Genomic DNA, 18,679 nt, shown 5'->3' with positions numbered 1-18,679 from the left:
ACTACAGGCACGCATCACCACGCTCGGCTAATTTTTGTATTTTTAGTAGAGATGGGGTTTCACCATGTTGGCCAGGGGAGAGGGGAGATAGAAGAGGAGAGAGGGGAGAGGGGAGAGGAGAGTTCATCACTTGAATGAACTCCTGGCCTCAAGTGATTTGCCCGCCTTGGCCTCCCAAAGAGCTGGGATCACAGGCACGCCCAGCCTTTTTTTTTTTTTTTTTGAGATGGAGTCTGTCTCTGTTCACCAGGCTGGAGTGCAGTGGTGCGATCTCAGCTCACTGCAAACTCTGCCTCTGGGCTCAGGCAATTCTCCTGCCTCAGCCTCCCAAGTAGCTGGGATTACCGGCGCCTGCCACCACGCCTGGCCAATTTTTGTATTTTTAATAGAGACAGGGTTTTACCATGTTAGCCAGGCTGGTCTTGAACTACTGACCTCAAATGATCCGCCTGCCTTGGCCTCCCAAAGTGCTGGGATTACAGGCATGAGCCACCGTGCCAGGCCTCCATTCACTTTTGTGGGCATGGCTATCCATGTGCAAGATGACTTATAAATGTAAATAACTATGTCCAGTTTTGTAGTTAATTTAGCATCCAACCAACAACTTTGCATGTAGTAGGTGTGTGACAAATATTTGTTAAAGAAAATAGAATCTGAGGCTGGGCACGGTGGCTCATGCCTGTAATCCCAGCACTTTGGGAGGCCGAGGCAGGTGGACTGCCTGAGGTCAGGAGTTCGAGACCACCTCGCCAATATGGAGAAACCCTGTCTCTACTAAAAATACAAAAACTAGCCAGGTGTGGCGGTGTGCGCCTATAATCCCAGACCTGGGTGGGTGAGGCAGGAAAATCGCTTGAACCCAGGAGGCAGAGGTTGCAGTGAGCCAAGATTGCACCGCTGCACTCAAGCCTGGGCAACAGAGTGAGACTGTCACAGAAAAAAAAAAAAAAAAGAAAGAAAATAGAATCTGAGCCTGACCAAACTGCTAGATCCAAGTGTCAGGTTCCTGGAAATGCAGAAGGTAGAGGAATATGTTAGACTATGCCAGAGGAACACATCCTGCCAAATCTAGAGTACAGGGAATTTTACAGGACAGATTACATGGCTTCTTTAACAAATAAGTGACAAGAAAAAAGAGATGGATAAAGAGGAAATCTACAAATTAAAAATCTTAAGGGGCTGGGCACAGTGGCTCATGCCTGTAAGCCCAGCACTTTGGGAGGCTGAGATGGGAGGATCACTTGAGCCCAGGAGTTTGTAGAACCAGGAGTTCCAGACCAGCCTGAGCAATAAAGTGAAACCTTGTTGCTATAAAAGATATGAAAATTAGCTGGGCATGGTGGTAGGCACCTGTGGTCCCAGCTACTCAGGACACTGAGGTGGGAGGATTGCTTGAGTCTGGGAGGTGGAGGTTGCAGTGAGCTGAGATTGCACCACTGAACTCCAGTCTGGGCAACAGAGCAAAACTCACTCTCAAAAAAAAAAAAAAAAAAAAAAAAAGAAAAGAAAAAAACAACAAATCTTGGTCAGACGCAGGTGGCTCATGCTTGTAATCTTGTAATCCTAGCACTTCGGGAATCCAAGGTGGGTGGATCACTTGAGGCCAGGAATTTCAGACCAGCCTGGGCAACATGGTGAAACCGCATCTCTACTAAAATTACAAAAATTAGCCAGGTGTGGTGGTGCATGCCTGTAATGTCAGTTACTCGGGAGGCTGAGGCACAAGAATCACTTGAATCTGAGAGGTAGCTGGGCGCGGTGGCTCACGCTTGTAATCCCAGCACTTTGGGAGGCCGAGGCGGGCGGATCACGAGGTCAGGAGATCGAGACCACGGTGAAACCCTGTCTCTACTAAAAATACAAAAAAATTAGCCGGGCGTGGTGGTGGACGCCTGTAGTCCCAGCTACTCGGAGAGGCTGAGGCAGGAGACTGGCGGGAACCCGGGAGGCGGAGCTTGCAGTGAGCCGAGGTCACGCCACTGCACTCCAGCCTGGGCGACAGAGCGAGATTCCATCTCAAAAAAAAAAAAAAAAAAAAAAAAAAGAATCTGAGAGGTGGAGGTTGCAGTGAACCAAGATCGCACCAGTGGGCAACAGGGTGAGACTCCATCTCAAAAAAATAAAATAAAATAAAATAAAATAAATAAAATAAAATAAAATAAAAATAAAATAAAAAATATAGTTATTGTTATTATTTCCAGGAAAAAAAGTGGATAGGAGATGGATGAAATATGATTTGGCTATGTGTTGACAAGTATTTATTACACTATTCTATCTTTGTATGAAATTTTACACAGTGAAAGTTTAAAAACTTGTTAAAGGAATGAATCTGTATTTGGTAGAAACAAAGAAAGTCATGTAGAAAATACCAGTAAATATAGCATTAAAAATAATTAAAATTTACTTCCTTTTCTAAGCCAGGAAATAAAGACCACTGCAGTAATAAAAACTCTGAGGTTTAAAAATACAATGTTTTCATTTGGTATATATTTAGCAGTACATGAAACCATTTGTAATAATGTTTAAATATTTTTTACCTTCCAGCATACACCATTTTACACCACCCCTATGGAAATTATTTTTCCATACTTATTTAAATAAGTAATTTATCCAATTACTTATTTAAATAAGTAATTTATCCAATTACTTATTTAAATAAGTAATTTATCCAATTACTTATTTAATTACTTATTTCTTTAATTAGTTTTAGAGATAGGGTCTCACTCTGTCACCCAGGCTGGAGCACAGTGGCTTGATCACGGCTCAATGCAGACTTGACTACCTGGGCTCTAGCAATCTTCCTGCCTCAGCCTCCCAAGTAGCTAGGATTGCAGGTACACACCACCATGCCTGGCTAATTTTTTTTTTTTTTTGAGACAGAGTCTCACTCTGTCGCCCAGGCCAGAGTGCAGTGGTGCTATCTCAGCTCACTGCAAGCTCTGCCTCCCGGGTTCACGCCATTCTCCTGCCTCAGCCTCCCGAGTAGCTGGGACTACAGGTGCCCGCCACCGCTCCCGGCTAATTTTTTGTATTTTTAGTAGAGACGGGGTTTCACCGTGTTAGCCAGGATGGTCTCGATCTCCTGACCTCGGATCCGCCTGCCTCAGCCTCCCAAAGTGCTGGGATTACAGGCATGAGCCACCGCGCCTGGCCAATTTTTTTTATTTTTGTAGAAACAGCGTCTCTACATGCCAGGCTGGTCTTGAACTCCTGATTTCAAGCAATCTTCCTGCCTTGGCCTCCCAAAGTGCTGGGGTTACAGGTGTGAGAAACCGCTTCCAGCCTTACTTGTCAATTAAGGCAGACCATGAAACTTCTACTGGGCAAAACATATCTTAGTATTTGGGATAATTAAATACTTAAAAACCGTTTAAAATTCTGTAATTCAAACTTTTCACAATGTAATTAGGCCTTTCCTGCTTGAATAAATCCTGGAGTGGTTCAATTTTGAATAGGGAAACATCAAAACTGAAGGTGCTACTCCAGAAAGGTGGCTCTTTTGTCTTTTAAAGAACTGAAGAATTTAGCCAGGCACAGTGGCTCACGCCTGTAATCCTAGCACTTTGAGAGGCCTAGGTGGGTGGACTGCCTGAGCTCAGGAGCTCAAGACCAGCCTGGGCAACATGGCAAAACCCCATCTCTACTAAAAATACAAAAATTAGCCCATCTTGGTGGTGCACACCTATAATCCCAGCTACTCAGAAGGCTGAGGCAGGAGAATCACCTGAACCTGGCAGGCAGAATTTGCACCAAACTGAAGTTATGCCACTATACTCCAGCCTGGGTGGCAGAGCAAGACTGTCTCAAAATAAAAACGAAAGAGGGGGAGAGGGAGGGATAGCATTAGGAGATACACCTAATGCTAAATGACGAGTTAATGGGTGCAGCACACCAACATGGCACATGTATACATATGTAACAAACCTGCACATTGTGCACACGTACCCTAGAACTTAAAGTATAATAATAATAAAAATAATAAAAAAATAAAAATTCTATATTAAAGATAAAAAAAAGAAAGACAAATTTAAGCAAAAATTATCTACCTACTTGGGGAACCATTTGGCATGTTCCTTCCAAGGATCATCTCCTTCTTCCCAATTTCCTAAACATCCACCACAGGAAAAACACTGTACCGTGTCCTGTTTACCTGTATATGAAGGAAAATATTTAGATTGCCTGGCAGTGGCACCAGGGGGTATGTACACAGAATTGATTGTTTTGTTCAGGAGCAAGACATGCTCCAGTGTGCCTGTGCACTCCCGATCTCATTGGCCTGAGTCTCCATCCTCAATCCCACCACCCAAAATGGGCCCCTCCACCACGGCTGTGCTCCAGGTACAGAGCCCTAAGCTGTGTAACTCAATAGCCTGCCCCAGCTGCCCCCCAGAGCTGGTATGTTGCTCTTTGAGCTCTCAGGGTCAAAGTGATAGGGAAGCTGACTAACAGCAGGACCAGCTGGAGTAATGTGCAATTAGAAAACCTACGTTTTAGCCTTGCCATGACATTTCAGTAGAAACATAGGCATGTTTCTTAAAGTCTCTGAGCCTCCATGAACTCAGCTGCGAAATGGGAGAGAAAGGGGTAAATTCATTGGATAAGAATTAGTACTCACTCTATGCCTAGCATAAAGTAGGTACACTACTCAGTAAATGATCGTTGTTATTGTTAGAATTCTCATTTATATATCATAACCCCTATGGCGGGGCTAGGACAAACAAACAAAACCCTCCAATACTGCAGCAATGACAAGAATCAAAGAAAGACCATGTAAGAGCAGTAGAAGGAGGATGGGTGAGGAGACTGGGATCAGGATGACCGCATGAGTTATTTAATCTTTTCAAGGCCTTAAGAATACAGCCAGTATTTTCTAAGGTCCAAGTTTAAGGAGAAGTAACTTTCTTATTTTATATATATTTGGCAAATTAACACAGGCTGTACTAAATATAAAATGAAGCAAAAATAAAAATATTGATGTTGAATTTTAATAAACTAGACCTTATACCTAATATAACACATTTAACCAGTGAAGAAAGTTTAGCAAAATATTGGAAAAGCAATTGAAAAATGAAACCTAAACTTAAAACGCCAGAGAAACACTTCAGAGAGTAATTTCAAGGTACCTGTAAAGACAAAGCCGGCCTCTGAGAGCACACAAGGGGATATCCCTTGGACATAAAATGGCCAGTTCCTGAAGGATGCAAGTCTAGCCTCCTCTTCTTGGTACCTCATTTTACCTCCTCTCAGCCTGCTCTTCAGATTCTTCACCCTGATGTCATACTTGGCAATGTTACCAACATCCTTGTTCAAAAGGAACCCACAATCTGGATGAAACCTCTTGTGGTCTTCTATGGGGAGTCTACTGAGGCTGGCACCAAAGAGGATTAGGCTACAGCAGAAGCACTGAACCCCAGATTTTACCCCAGTGAAGTAAAACCCAGCGGCCGCCATCTCCTGCGGTATCCATGAGCTGTACGGCTCATAAGTCACAAAAGTCTTTAACCTTTTTGCTTCACTGCGCATTTGAGAGTTGTAGCCTTTCCGCATTTTTGCTCGCTCCTTCTGCTCCTCTTCTTCTATTTCCTTTACGAACTGAACTGCATCTAGGCCCAGAAGAGCAGACAGCTCTGGCAGCAAATCATGATCAAACTGGGAGATTCTCTCGTCAGAGGCTTTCTGCTGGGTGGCCATTTTCTGAAAAGGGAAATAAAACAGGTTGATCCCTTATAGTAAGATTTTTCTTAGAAGAGCATTTCCCACTGTTTCTGAAGAAACCAGGAATTAAAAGAATGCCTGGAATTTCCACACAAAAGATAAGTTGTTGGAAAATTATGAAACATCAGTATTCATCTACTTAATTGACAAATATTTACTAAGCACCTACTATATATCAAGTACAGTGCTGGGCACTGGGGATCTAGCAACCAACAAGACAGACACCAATCTGCCTCCATTCATGAAGCTTTCCAGATATTAGTTATGGACACAATGTGGTAACATGAGCATATACTTAACATTTATATTAAAGAAAAACGTAGACAAAATTGTATAGCCTGGCAGCAACAATTTGATCAAATTACTCAGTTTTAAAAAATCATTATTTTGTGTTCATGTTTTAAGTCTGGGTGCTCTGGCCGGGCGCGGTGGCTCACGCCTGTAATCCCAGCACTTTGGGAGGCCGAGGCGGGTGGATCATGAGGTCAGGAGATCGAGAACATCCTGGCTAACACAGTGAAACTCTGTCTCTACTAAAAATACAAAAAATTAGCCGGGCGCCGTGGCGGGCGCCTGTAGTCCCAGCTACTCGGGAGGCTGAGGCAGGAGAATGGCGTGAACCCGGGAGGCAGAGCTTGCAGTGAACCGAGATCGCACCACTGCACTCCAGCCTGGGCGACAGAGCCAGGCTCCGTATCAAAAAAAAAAAAGTCTCGGTGCTCTGTGCCAAAGCTGCAGATGCCCCACTATAATTATGGTTATGGGTGTCAAACGTTTTATTTTATAAACTATTTTCCTCTTAACTAAAAATTACAGCCAGGGGAGATGGCTCATGCCTGTAATCCCAGTGCTTTGGGAGGCCAAGGTGGAAGGATTTCTTAAGGCTAGGAGTTTGACCAGCCTGGGCAACATAGCAAGATCCCATCTCTCTATATGTGTCTCTTTATATATATGTGTGTGTGTATATATATATATATGTGTGTGTGTGTGTGTATATATATATGTGTGTGTGTATATATATATATATATATATAAATAACCTTTCTATACATATATACTCTCTCTTTATATATAGACATATATATAAAAAGTCACATTAATAAATACATATCTGCAAGTTACTCCTTAATGGCTTCATGAATCTCCTCATGTAAGACATTCATGCTGTTGCCATTTTTCTCTTTATAAACAAATGTTATAGGATAATTGAGTATCCTATAACAAAAAAATGTTTTTCCAGTCATTATTTTTTCCTCACAAAGTTTCAAGAGAATTTGAGTCAAATAATATGTATATTTTTCAAGATTTTTATATATGTCACCAAATTGCTCTGGAGAATGGTGACATGAAGTCCTTCATATTGTCAGGGATCTGGTTCTCCCCCAGAATGTTCTCTGTCCTGGGTTTCCAGATCTCAAAATAATTTTATGTCCTTCCATTATAGAAGCAGTCAATTAAAGCTCAGTAGCAGGCCGGCCGGGCGCGGTGGCTCACGCCTGTAATCCCAGCACTTTGGGAGGCCGAGGCGGGCAGATCACAAGGTCAGGAGATCGAGACCATCCTGGCTAACAAGGTGAAACCCCATCTCTACTAAAACTACAAAAAAAAATTAGCCAGGCCTGGTATCTGGCGCCTGTAGTCCCAGCTATTCAGGAGGCTGAGGCAGGAGAATGGCATGAACCCGGGAGATGGAGCTTGCAGTGAGCCGAGATCGCGCCACTGTACTCCAGCCTGGGCGACAGAGCAAGACTCTGTCTCAAAAAAACAAAAACAAAAACAAAAAAAACAGCTCAGTAACAGGCCAATGACTGTTTTTCAAAGGACATATACCTGCCAGAAGCCTCAGGTAACTTTCTAGTCTCAAATCCCCATGACCATCCCTGAGGGGCAGTCATGGGCTTTGGTAAGAAGCTCCATAGGCGTGAGTTGGTTGCCGACAATGCTAACATCATTTGAACACTGAGGTGCTACGGCCCCAGAGGAATCTCTTCGAAGTTCCCAAAGAGCCTGCCATTTGTTCATTTTTCAAAGCCCCATATAAATTAGCTCCCCATTCCATCTTAACTTCGAGAATAAGGGTTGATAAAATTCCCAAACATGGTATGTGATTTCTCCAGGAACCAAGAAATTGAACCAATTTTTGTGCCTTTTTCCTCTGTCTTAAAGCTAGCAACTTAATTTTGGTTGTTTGAGAATGTTTCTAGTGGCTCTAGCCCAAATAATTCCTCTTTTTTTTTTTTTTTTAGACAGTCTCACTCTGCCACCCAGGCTGGAGTGCAGTGGCGTGGCCTCGGCTCACTGCAACCTCCACCTCCTGGGTTCAAACAATTCTCCTGCCTCAGCCTCCTGAGTAGCTGGGATTACAGGCACGTGCCAATCGCGGCTAATTTCTGTATTTTTAGTAGAGACAGGGTTTTGCCATGTTGGCCAGGCTGGTCTCCAACTCCTGACCTCAAGTGATCCGCCTGCCTTGGCCTCCCACTCTTGTCCTTGTCACCCAGGCTGAAGTGCAGTGGCGCGATCTCAGCTCCCACACCAGGATTATAGATGTGAGCCACCACACCCAGCCTAGCCCAAGTAATTTCTAAGAATTTTACCATTTATGCTAAGCCTTGCATTTTAGCCAGTTAATCATCCCCTCCCTGGTTTTTATATGATTAACAAGCACTTCCAATTCAGTCTTAGCTGGATATTTGGATTGAGAGATTAACATTATTATCATCAATATAGTAAGATACAGTATTAGCCGGGCACAGTGGCTCATGCCTGTAATCCCAGCACTTTGGGAGGCTGAGGCAGGAGAATCACTTGAACCTAGGAGGCGGAGGTTGCAGTGAGCCAAGATCTCGCCATTGCACTCCAGCCTGGGTGACAGAGTGAGACTCCATCTCAAATAAACAAAAAAAAGATATAGTATTTTCCAGTGCAATCAAATCTAAGTTGTTCCTCATTAGGTTGTAGCAATAAGCAAGATAATTTAAATGTCCTATGGGAGCACCTTAAATGTGCATTGGTGGCCTTTCCACACAAATGCAAATTGATTATGATTTTCTTCTGAAATAGGAATCAAAAAGAAAGTAAGTGGCCAGGTGTGGAGGCTCACACCTGTAATTCCGGCATTTTGGGAGGCCAAGGTGGGAGGATTGTTTGTGGCTTGGAGTTTGAGGTCAGTTTAGGCAACTTAGTGAGATCCTTGTCTCTACAAAAAATTTTAAAAATTAGCCAGATGTGGTGGCACATGCCTGTAGTCCCAGCTACTCGGGGAGCAAAGGCAGAAGGATCACTTGAGCTAAAGAATTCAAGGTTACAGTGAGCCACAATTATGCCACTCACTGTACATTTCATGAAATCTCTTTCCTCAAAGGCATCCCCATTCAGATGTCACATCCATTCCAATAATATATCAGGGAGAGATGATAACAATTATGCAATTATATTGAAATATAATTCACCAGGAGCAGTGGCTCATGCCTGTAATCTCAGCACTTTGGGAGGCCAAGATGGGTGGATCACCTGACGTCAGGAGCTTGAGACCAGCCTGGCCAACATGGCGAAACCGTCTCTACTAAAAATACAAAAAAAGAAATTAGCCAGGCGTGGTGGCACACGCTTGTAGTCCCAGCTACTTGGGGCCGGCCATGGTGGCTCACACCTATAATCCCAGCACTTTGGGAGGCTGAGGCCAGGAGTTAGAGACTAGCCTGGCCAACATGGTGAAACCCCATCTCTACTAATAATACAAAAAAAATAGCTGGGAGTGGTGGCGCATGCCTATAATCTCAGCTACTCGGGAGGCTGAGGCAGGAGGTTGCAGTGAACCAAGGTTGCACCACTGTACTCCAGCCTAGGCGACAAGGGTGAAATTCCATCTCAAAAAAAGAGAAAGAAATATAATTCACACATCATAAAATTCACCCATTTAAAATGAACAACTCAGGGTGTGGTGACTCATACCTATAACCCCAGTGCTTTGGAGGCCAAGGCGGGAGGATTGCTTGAGGCCAGGAGTTGAGATCAGCCTGGGCAACATAGCTAGACCCTGTCTCTAAAAAAATTTTTTTTTTCTTTTTTTTTTTTTGTTTTTTTTTTTGAGACGGAGTCTTGCTCTGTCCCCCAGGCTGGAGTGCAGTGGCATAATCTCGGCTCACTGCAAGCTCTGCCTCCCGGGTTCACGCCATTCTCCTGCCTCAGCCTCCCAAGTAGCTGGGACTACAGGCGCCCGCCAACACGTCCGGCTAATTTTTTGTATTTTTAGTAGAGACGGGGTTTCACCGTGTTAGCCAAGATGGTCTCGATCACCTGACCTCATGATCCGCCCGCCTCGGCCTCCCAAAGTGCTGGCACTACAGGCTTGAGCCACCGCGCCCGGCCTAAAAAAATTTTTTTTTAAAAGAAAATGAAAACTTAGCTGGGCATGGTGGCATGTGCCTGCAGTCCTAACTACTCGGGAGGCTGAGGTGGAAGGGTCTCTTGAGCCCAGGAGTACGAAGCTGCAGGGAGCTATGATTGCAGTACTATACTCCAGCCTGGGCAACAGAGTGAGGCTCTGTCTCTAAAAAGAGTAAATAAAATGTACAGTTCAATAGATTTCAGCATATTCATAAACACACGCAATCACCACCACAATCAATTTTGGAACATTTTCATCCCCCCAGAAAGAAACGCTGCGCCCATTAGCAGTTGCTTTCCATTTCCCCTGTTACCCTCCTAGCCCTAGGCAACTACTATGTTACTTTCTTTATAGATTTGCCTACTAGGGACATTTCATATACATTGAATCATACAATGCATGGTCCTTTGTGACTGGTTGCTTTCACTTAGCAAAATGATCATGTTGGTGGAGGTGTTTAAAAAATAAAATAAAAAGAACAACAAAAAAAGGAAGCCAAATTCATCCATGTTGTATTGTTTTAGTACTTCATATTCCTTTTCATTGTCAAATAATGTTTCATTATGTGGATATACTACATTTGATTGTCATATATACCATATTTTTTTCCTCAATCCAGTTGATGGATATGTGGCTTGTTTACACTTTGGCTATTATAAATAATACCGCTGTGCACATTAGTGTGCAGGTTTTTATATGGACATTTTTCACTTTTTTTTTCTTAAGACAGGGTCTTGCTCTGTCACCTAGGCTGGAGTGCAGTGGCTTGATCACCATCCATTGCAGCCTCAACCTCACGGGCTGAAGCGATCCTCCCACCTCAGCTTCCCAAGCAGCTAGTACTACAGGAGCACACCACCATTTTTTATAGAGACAGGGGTGTTGGGGGGGGTCTCCCTATGTTGCCCAGGTTGGTCTCAAACCCCTGGGCTCAAGTGATCCTCCCACCTCAGCCTCCTAAAGTGCTGGGATTACAGGCCTGAGCCACCACACCTGGCCCATTTTTCACTCTTAAACTTACAGTTGCATTGTCATATTAAACTAATTAAGTTAATTGCCATTTAATTTTTATTAGCAGGTATAACAATACATTATGCACCATGGTCCAACGATGACAATAAAGTTTTTCACCACTCCGGGCATTTTACCCACACCAATGTAAATGTCCTTAGGTCCCATAGCACCAAGAGACTGCCGCCCTTTTCTTTACATCACACTGCTTTAAAGTGACTGTAGATTCTGCTTTCGCATCATCCTAAAGGTTTATTTGTTTAATTCATCAAGACTAGGATACATTAGAAGTCTTGGCTGGGCACAGTGGCTCACACCTGTAATCCCAGCACTTTGGGAGGCTAAGGTGGGAGGATTGCTTGAGCCCAGGAATTTGAAACCAGCCTGGGCAACAAAGTGAGATGGAGTCTTGCTCTGCCACCCAGGCTGGAGTGCAGTAGCATAATTTTGACTCACTGCATCCTCTGCTTCCCAGGTTCAAGCAATTCTCCTGCCTCAGCCTCCTGAGTAGCTGGGATTACAGGCAGGTGCCACCATGCCCGGCTAATTTTTTTATTTTTAGTACAGACAGGGTTTCACCATGTTGGCCAGGCTGGTCTCAAACTCCTGACCTCAGGTGATCCACCCGCCTCAGCCTCCCAGTGTGCTGGGATTACAGGAGTGAGCCACCATGCCCAGCCCTTCCTTTCCTTTTTTTTTTTTTTTTTATAAGAGACAAGGGCTCACTCTGTTGCCAAGGCTGTAGTACAAGGGCAGTGGCATGATTCGAGTTGACTGCAGCCTCAGATTCCTGGGCTTAAGTGATCCTCTTGCCTCAGCCTCTCAAAATGCTGGGATTACAGGTGTGAGCCATGACACCCGGCCTCCTTTCTTTTCAATGATGTTAATCATTCAGCACAATTTGGAGCAAAGGAGCTAGTGAGTCTTCAACAGCCTCTCACTTCATCCTGCTCCCCCAGTAGTAGGGTCACACAAAAAGTCTACGAAGGTGGAGGCCCTCTTATCACAACATCAGTCATCACTTAAGTCAAAGACATAAAACTAAGGGATACCTTAGTTTCATCATAGAACCAGTTCAAATGTGCTTGCTTGCATCCTCAACATTTCAGTAACCTCTAGGGAGTATTTCATCTAACAATTATGGGTGGAATTGGGCAGTTCCCCTTTACAAGATATGTTTTATGTACTCCCACATTTATGCAGCATTGGAATTTGCCCAGCTAACCACATTGCGGCAAAAGCTGCAGCTAATTGACGATCTTCAACGAATTCAGCTAATTAAGACCAAGCACACCCTTTCATTTGAAGGTACATTTGACAGTACCTAATACAAGGAAAAGAGCTCCTTTGTCATTCATGTATATCAAGCCCAGCAGTGGTTCTGCAGGAAGCTCTGTCAGTCCACAGGCAACTTCACTCTTGTGTAGTTCCCTGTTTCCGTTGTCTCTTGATGCCCTCCCACTGTAGTTTCTTTGGTGATTATCTACCAGATAAGGGTCACATTCCCATGAGAAGAAATATCTGCCCAACTCCCCTTTGGCATCATGTTCCTTCCCTTTACAGAAGGAACGTGGTGCACTTGGCAATGCAGGGCTCTTTTTTAGTTACTTTCATTTTTGCCGAAGCAGCCTAACCAGCCAGGGAACTGTATTCTTGGTTGACTTCCTCTGTGTGTGGATTTCTTTTTAAATCTATTTAGCGATTTCCTCTTGCTCTGCATCAACCACCTTCAAGTTCCATTGTCATCCCTTTCTTCCCATTGAGAGTTGTAGCACTTCAACAAATTCAAACAGGGATTCTCCAGCAACCAGCCTGGCACCAGTGGCTCTAAATCTTTCCCCACTTTTCATCTTTCTCCCAAACAAAGCCTTAGCTATCATTTAAATTATAAAGTAAAAAACTGGGGGGCCAGGCGCAGTGGCTCACACCTGTAATCGCAGAACTTTGGGAGGCTGGGACGGGTGGATCACTTGAGTTCAGGAGTTCAAGACCAGCCTGGCCAACATGGCGAAACCCCATCTCTACTAAAAATACAAAAAAATCAGCCGGGTGTGGTGCTGCATGCCTGTAATCCCAGCTACTCGGGTGGCTGAGGCACAAGAATTGTTTGAACCCAGGAGGCGGAGGTTTCAGGCTTCAGTGCCACTGCACTACAGCCTGGGCAACAGTGTGAGACCCCGTCTCGAAAAAAAACAAAACAAAACAAAACCTGGGGCCAGGAGCAGTTGCTGACGCCTGTAATCCCACCACTTTGGGAGGCCAAGGCAGGCAAATCACTTGAGCCCAGGAGTTCGAGACCAGCCTGGGCAACATGGTAAGACTCCAGCTCTACAAAATAATTTTTTTAGAAGTTAGGCAGCCATGGTGGTGTGCGCCTGTAGACCCAGCTACTCAGGAGGCTGAGGTGGGAGGATCTCTTGAGCCCAGGAGGTTGAGGCTATAGTGAGCCGTGATCGAGACACTGCACTCAACTTGGGTGACAGAGTGAGACCCTGTCTCAAAAACAAAAAAAAATAATGATCCTATTCACAGTACCCTCTTCATCAATTACACAGGTTTGGATCATTGAAAAGACTTAGAAGACTCCGCATAGTATCCTCACATAAAGCTTTAATAAAGGTAAAGGATAGATACAAAAAAAAAAAAAAAAACCAACAAACCAAAAGGCAAGTGAAACACCATGCCCATTTCCTAGGGTCCTTTTGCAGCCACAGAGGATGTGGAAGATGTGCTTCATCTTTAAGCAATGAACCAGCTAGATGATACATGCAAGATACCTTGGTCTCAGGAGAACTGTAACCTCATCTGAGGCTCTTTTATACTCCTCTGATCAGGTAGCCAACACTAGCTTGCATACCAGGGCTCAAAACCAGAAACAAGCTGGTATAGTCAAGCTGGGGCTGTGGCATGCACCTGTAATCCCAGCTACTTGGGAGGCTGAAGTGGGAGGATCACTTGAGCCCAGAAGTTCAAAGCCAATGAGATGTCATCTCCAAAAAGAAAGAAAGAAACAAGAAACAGGGTGCTCCCTGGTCTGTCTCCCACCCCAGCACAGGACTCTATTAATCACTGGCTAGTACATTTCATTTAGGTTTGGCCAAGGAACAGCACCGAGGCTTCAGGCCTCCCCAGAGATAAATGAGTACAGAGTTGCAGCAGACCAGCAGACATCGATCCTGTCTGACACAACAAAGTTTGGTGGTCAATCATGCCAGTCTGGAGGCTGTTTCTGGGGGAGGAGAAGTAATTTCCAAGGCCCTTTCCAGGTCTAATATTCTTTGACTACAATGCTAAGAGTGCCATTGAGGCAACTGTGCCATGGAGCTAGGATTTAAACCCAAGTCTGTGTGACTCCAGTGTCTGTCCTCTTTCCTCCATACCATCCTGCCTCCAAAGAGAGAAACAATAGCAAGACAAAGAAGGGGCCATAGGTTTAGGTGTGGAAGAAACGCACCTTTGCCAGAGATAGTAATTTACTTACCTGAGGTTTATCCACAGTTCTAGTCTGATAGAGGAGAATGCTGGCCAGTGGAAGGAATGTATGTGGCTGAAGTACAAATGCTCTGTCCACCCTTTAGTAGGAAGCAGTGAGAAAATATTTAAGGAACTAAAACGCAAAACAAATTGCGCAGTCAGAGACTTTACCAGTAAATGCTCTAAGGTCTTGAGTCAACAGGATTTAATCAGGACCCAAAAGGAGTAATGAAACCTACAAAGTCTCACACCAGAAGTATTTCATTCTAGTTTTTTTGTTTCTGTTGTTTTTGAGACAGTGTCTCACCCTGTCACCCAGGCTGGAATGCAGTGGCACGATCCTAGCTCATTGCAGCCTCAAACTCCCAGGCTGAAGCGATCCTCCCATCTCAACCTCCCAAAGTGCTAGGATAATAGTCATGAACGACCACACCCGGCCTTTATTCTAGTTTGTTAAGATTGGTTAATAGTTAAGGTGCTAGTGTCTTATTTCTGTTATAGTAACAATTTCTATCTTTCTGGTAGCTTTTAGGATCTTTTTTTTTTTTTTTTTTCTTTTTTTTGAGACGGAGTCTCGCTCTGTCGCCCAGGCTGGAGTGCAGTGGCGCAATCTCGGCTCACTGCAAGCTCCACCTCCCGGGTTCACGCCATTCTCCTGCCTCAGCCTCTCCGAGTAGCTGGGACTACAGGCACCAGCCACCACACCCAGCTAATTTTTTGTATTTTTTAGTAGAGACGGGGTTTCACCGTGGTCTCGATCTCCTGAACTCGTGATCCACCCGCCTTGGCCTCCCAAAGTGCTGGGATTACAAGCGTGAGCCACCGCGCCCAGCCGGATCTTTTCTCCTAAGTGTAGATCTCTCTACATTCATTGGGCTGGGTATTCAATGGGCCTTTTCAATCTGAGCTCTTGGGTCTCCCATCAAGCCTGGGGAATTACCTTCTATTATTTCTTTGAGAACTTCCTACTGTCTGTTACTCTCTTTTTACTCTCTTGGTATTCCCACTATTCAGGTGAGAAATTAATTGATCACTTGTTTTTTTTTTTCCATATATTCTTTTCCTACTTTCTAAGGGTCTTGCTCTGTCATCCAGCCTGGAGTGCAATGGCACAATCACAGCTCACTGCAGCCACCACCTCCTGGACTCAAATGATCTTCCCACCTCAGCCTCCCAAGTTATTGGACTACAGACGTGTGCTACCATGCACAGCTAATTTTTTATTTTATTTTATGTAGGGATGGGGGTCTCACCATGTTGCCCAGGCTGGTCTCAAACTCTTGGGCTCAAGTGATCAGCCTCAGCCTCCCAAAATGCTGGGATGACAGGTGTGAGCCACCGCACCCAGCTGTCCTCTCCTTTATATTCCAGCTCTCCAATCTAGTTTAAAATTTCAGCAATTGTAATTTCCCACAGCTCTTTCTTTTCTCTGCTCCTTATTTTCATAGTGTCAATTTTTTTAACCAGTGCCATCTTCCTGAATCTGTTGTACGATACTAATGTTTAAGTTCCTGTTTCCTGAATTATGTTTCCTCAAAGGTTTCTACCACTTACCTTGGTGTTTACTCTTCATATTATCAATTTTCCTCAAATGTGTAGTGATCCTGGGTTTTCAACTCCTGTTTAAGAATTAGGTCATTTAAAAACACATTGGTCAAAATAATCGTTAAAAAATCAGGAGCCACAGGAGTGGGACTTGAACCCGGGCCTTTCACTCTATGAAGAACAAGAATCACCCTAACGTCAGAAGGTCAGAGAAAGATCTCAGAAAATGATTTCAAGTTACTTGGTATTTTTTTGTTTTGTTTTTGGAGATAGGGTCTCACTTTGTCATCCAGACTGGAGTGCAGTGGCACAATCTCGGTTCACTGCAGCCTCAACCTCCCAGGCTCAAGTGATCCTCTCATCTCAGCCCCACAAGTAGCTGGGACTACAGGCGTGCACCACCACGCCTAGCTAATTTTTGTATTTCTAGTGGAGACAGGGTTTCGCCATGTTGCCCAAGCTGGTCTCGAACTCCTGACCTCAAGCCATTTGCCCACTTGAGTCCCCCAAAATGCTGGAGTTACAGGCATGAGCCACTGGGCCTGGCCTGTTACTTGTAAAGACAAAGCTAGCAGCCGAAAACTTACTTGGAACATTCCTTGGACACAAAATCACCATTTCTTAAAAGGATTCTTAGTTTTGGGGTGGCAGTACCCAAACTGGTTCTCTAGGTCAGCTAAGAGAAAGCAATGTGTTCAATTTTGGGGGGAGCAGGGAAGACTCCTGTAATTTTTTGCCCCAGGGTAAACACTTGTGTGTCAAATATTCTGATCATGGGGTAGAGAGAGCTGACTGTCCCATGCATGGGCTTCCAATTAGTCCCTCAATTTTCAGCCCTTCATGTCACTCCAGCCCTCCTTCCTATCTGGCATCCTGTGTCCGCAGTTACTCCAAGCTTCTCCATAGGGCAGATAGTCTCTCATAGGACACTCCATATTCAGGAAGCGGTTTCCGTGGGCTGCTTCCTTCCTGACTACTAGTCCATATAGTTTCTACTTTCCAAGAATGTGTTAAAATTTTCTATGTGCTACTGGTCCCATTTCTGTTTTATTTTTATTTTTTTACCTTTAAGCTCTGTTGATTGCTTAAAGGTAAAATCCGCCTGAGGTAAAATCCGCTTAAAGGTAAGATCCGCCTGAGGAGGTGGCGTCTGATTTGCGCAGAGCCCACAGGTTGGTTTGAACAGGTGTGACGTTTACATAGCACGCGGGGAAGGTTGGTCGCCCCACCCTAATCTTACTTTGACAAAGGGCAGAGTGACCTTGACATGCCATGTCCTCAAAATCAAAGGACAGAGTTGAGGTCCGCCCCTCTACTCACCTTTCCAATGAATGCACCTCGGAATCCCAGACGAAGTCCCCAATATGAAGTGGCATTGTTGTCTGGGGTCACCCAGGTTCGTCATCTCTCACCAACAAGGTTAAGGACACGGATACATACGAGGAGTGCGTTTAGGAGCGGAGGTTTAACAGGCAAAAGAAAAAGGAGAACAGCTCTCTCCCTTGTGAGAGAGAGGGGCTTCCGAAAGGAAAATCCCAGGTTCGATCATTTCTTATAATGGCTCACAGAACTCAGAAACTTTACTTATATTTACTGCTTTATCATAAAGGATACAGATGAACAGGCAGTTGAAGAGGTACACAGGGCAAGGTCCAGAAGGGTCCCAGGTGAGCACAGGACCTTTCGTCTTCATGCAGTTTGAGGTGCATCACCTTCTTGGATTGTGGTTGGGGTTAACCAAACCAAAAGCTCTCCAAACCTGTGGTTTATTTTTTAATGGAGGTGCTATCACTTAGGCATGATTGGTTAAATCACTGGCAGTTGGTGGTTCGTCAATCTCCAGCCCTTTTACCCTCTCTGGAGGTCAAGGGGTGGGGCTTGACATTCTTGTTTTCTTAATTTTCCTGGGTTTATACTTTTAAGAATCAGTAATATTGTGTATTTATTACCAAAAACATTAACTAAAATTTACATAGAGCTTATAAAGGAAAAACCATTTCCCTACTCACATTCTGACATCAAATATATGGGTTTTCCACCAACCAATTCTCTAATTCTCCACAGACAGCAGCTGAGTGTCCTACAATTTTACTCAATTCTGATGCTAACTAACCAGAGTTAGTGCAGACCCCACAGGTTAGGGGCTCAGCCCCCAAGACTGCCCCCTACTTCGGATGCCAGCCACAACTATTAGGACCTCAGGGTACCCACACTTCTGTCCGAGTTCACTACAAAGCATGGGTATCTGCAACCCCCTCAGGTTCGATAATTTCTTTCTTGGGGGTTGGGGGAGTGTAGGAGCAGAGGTTTAATATGCAAAAGAAAGAAAAACGAGAACAGATCTCTCCCTTGTGAGGGGCTTCCGAAAGGAAAATCCGGCCTGCGGTGGACTGCACCAGATTTTATAGGCAGGCCTGAGGAGGTGGTGTCTGATTTGCTCAGAGCCCACAGGTTGAACAGGTGTGACGTTTACATAGCACGCGGGGAAGGTTAGTCGCCCCACCCTAATCTTACTATGACAAAGGGCAGAGTGACCTTGACATG

The 18,679-nt window shown here is 44.5% G+C and overlaps 1 protein-coding gene across 1 annotated transcript in view; it reads right to left on the bottom strand.

The window, feature by feature from the left end:
• NAIP (NLR family apoptosis inhibitory protein) overlaps positions 1-14,668 on the bottom strand; it is a 49,765-nt gene extending 35,097 nt beyond the window's left edge. The window contains 3 exon segments of the mRNA XM_004091238.3: positions 4,051-4,150; positions 5,124-5,694; positions 14,598-14,668. Coding sequence (XP_004091286.2) covers positions 4,051-4,150; positions 5,124-5,691 — 668 coding nt within the window. The 5' untranslated portion in view covers positions 5,692-5,694; positions 14,598-14,668.
• Between the last annotated feature and the right edge of the window lie 4,011 nt (positions 14,669-18,679).

Source organism: Nomascus leucogenys, chromosome 18, assembly GCF_006542625.1.
Source record: "Nomascus leucogenys isolate Asia chromosome 18, Asia_NLE_v1, whole genome shotgun sequence".
NCBI lineage: Eukaryota > Metazoa > Chordata > Mammalia > Primates > Hylobatidae > Nomascus > Nomascus leucogenys.
The sequence above is the reverse complement of the archived record's forward strand: the minus strand, read 5'-3'. Positions and strand labels throughout refer to the sequence as shown.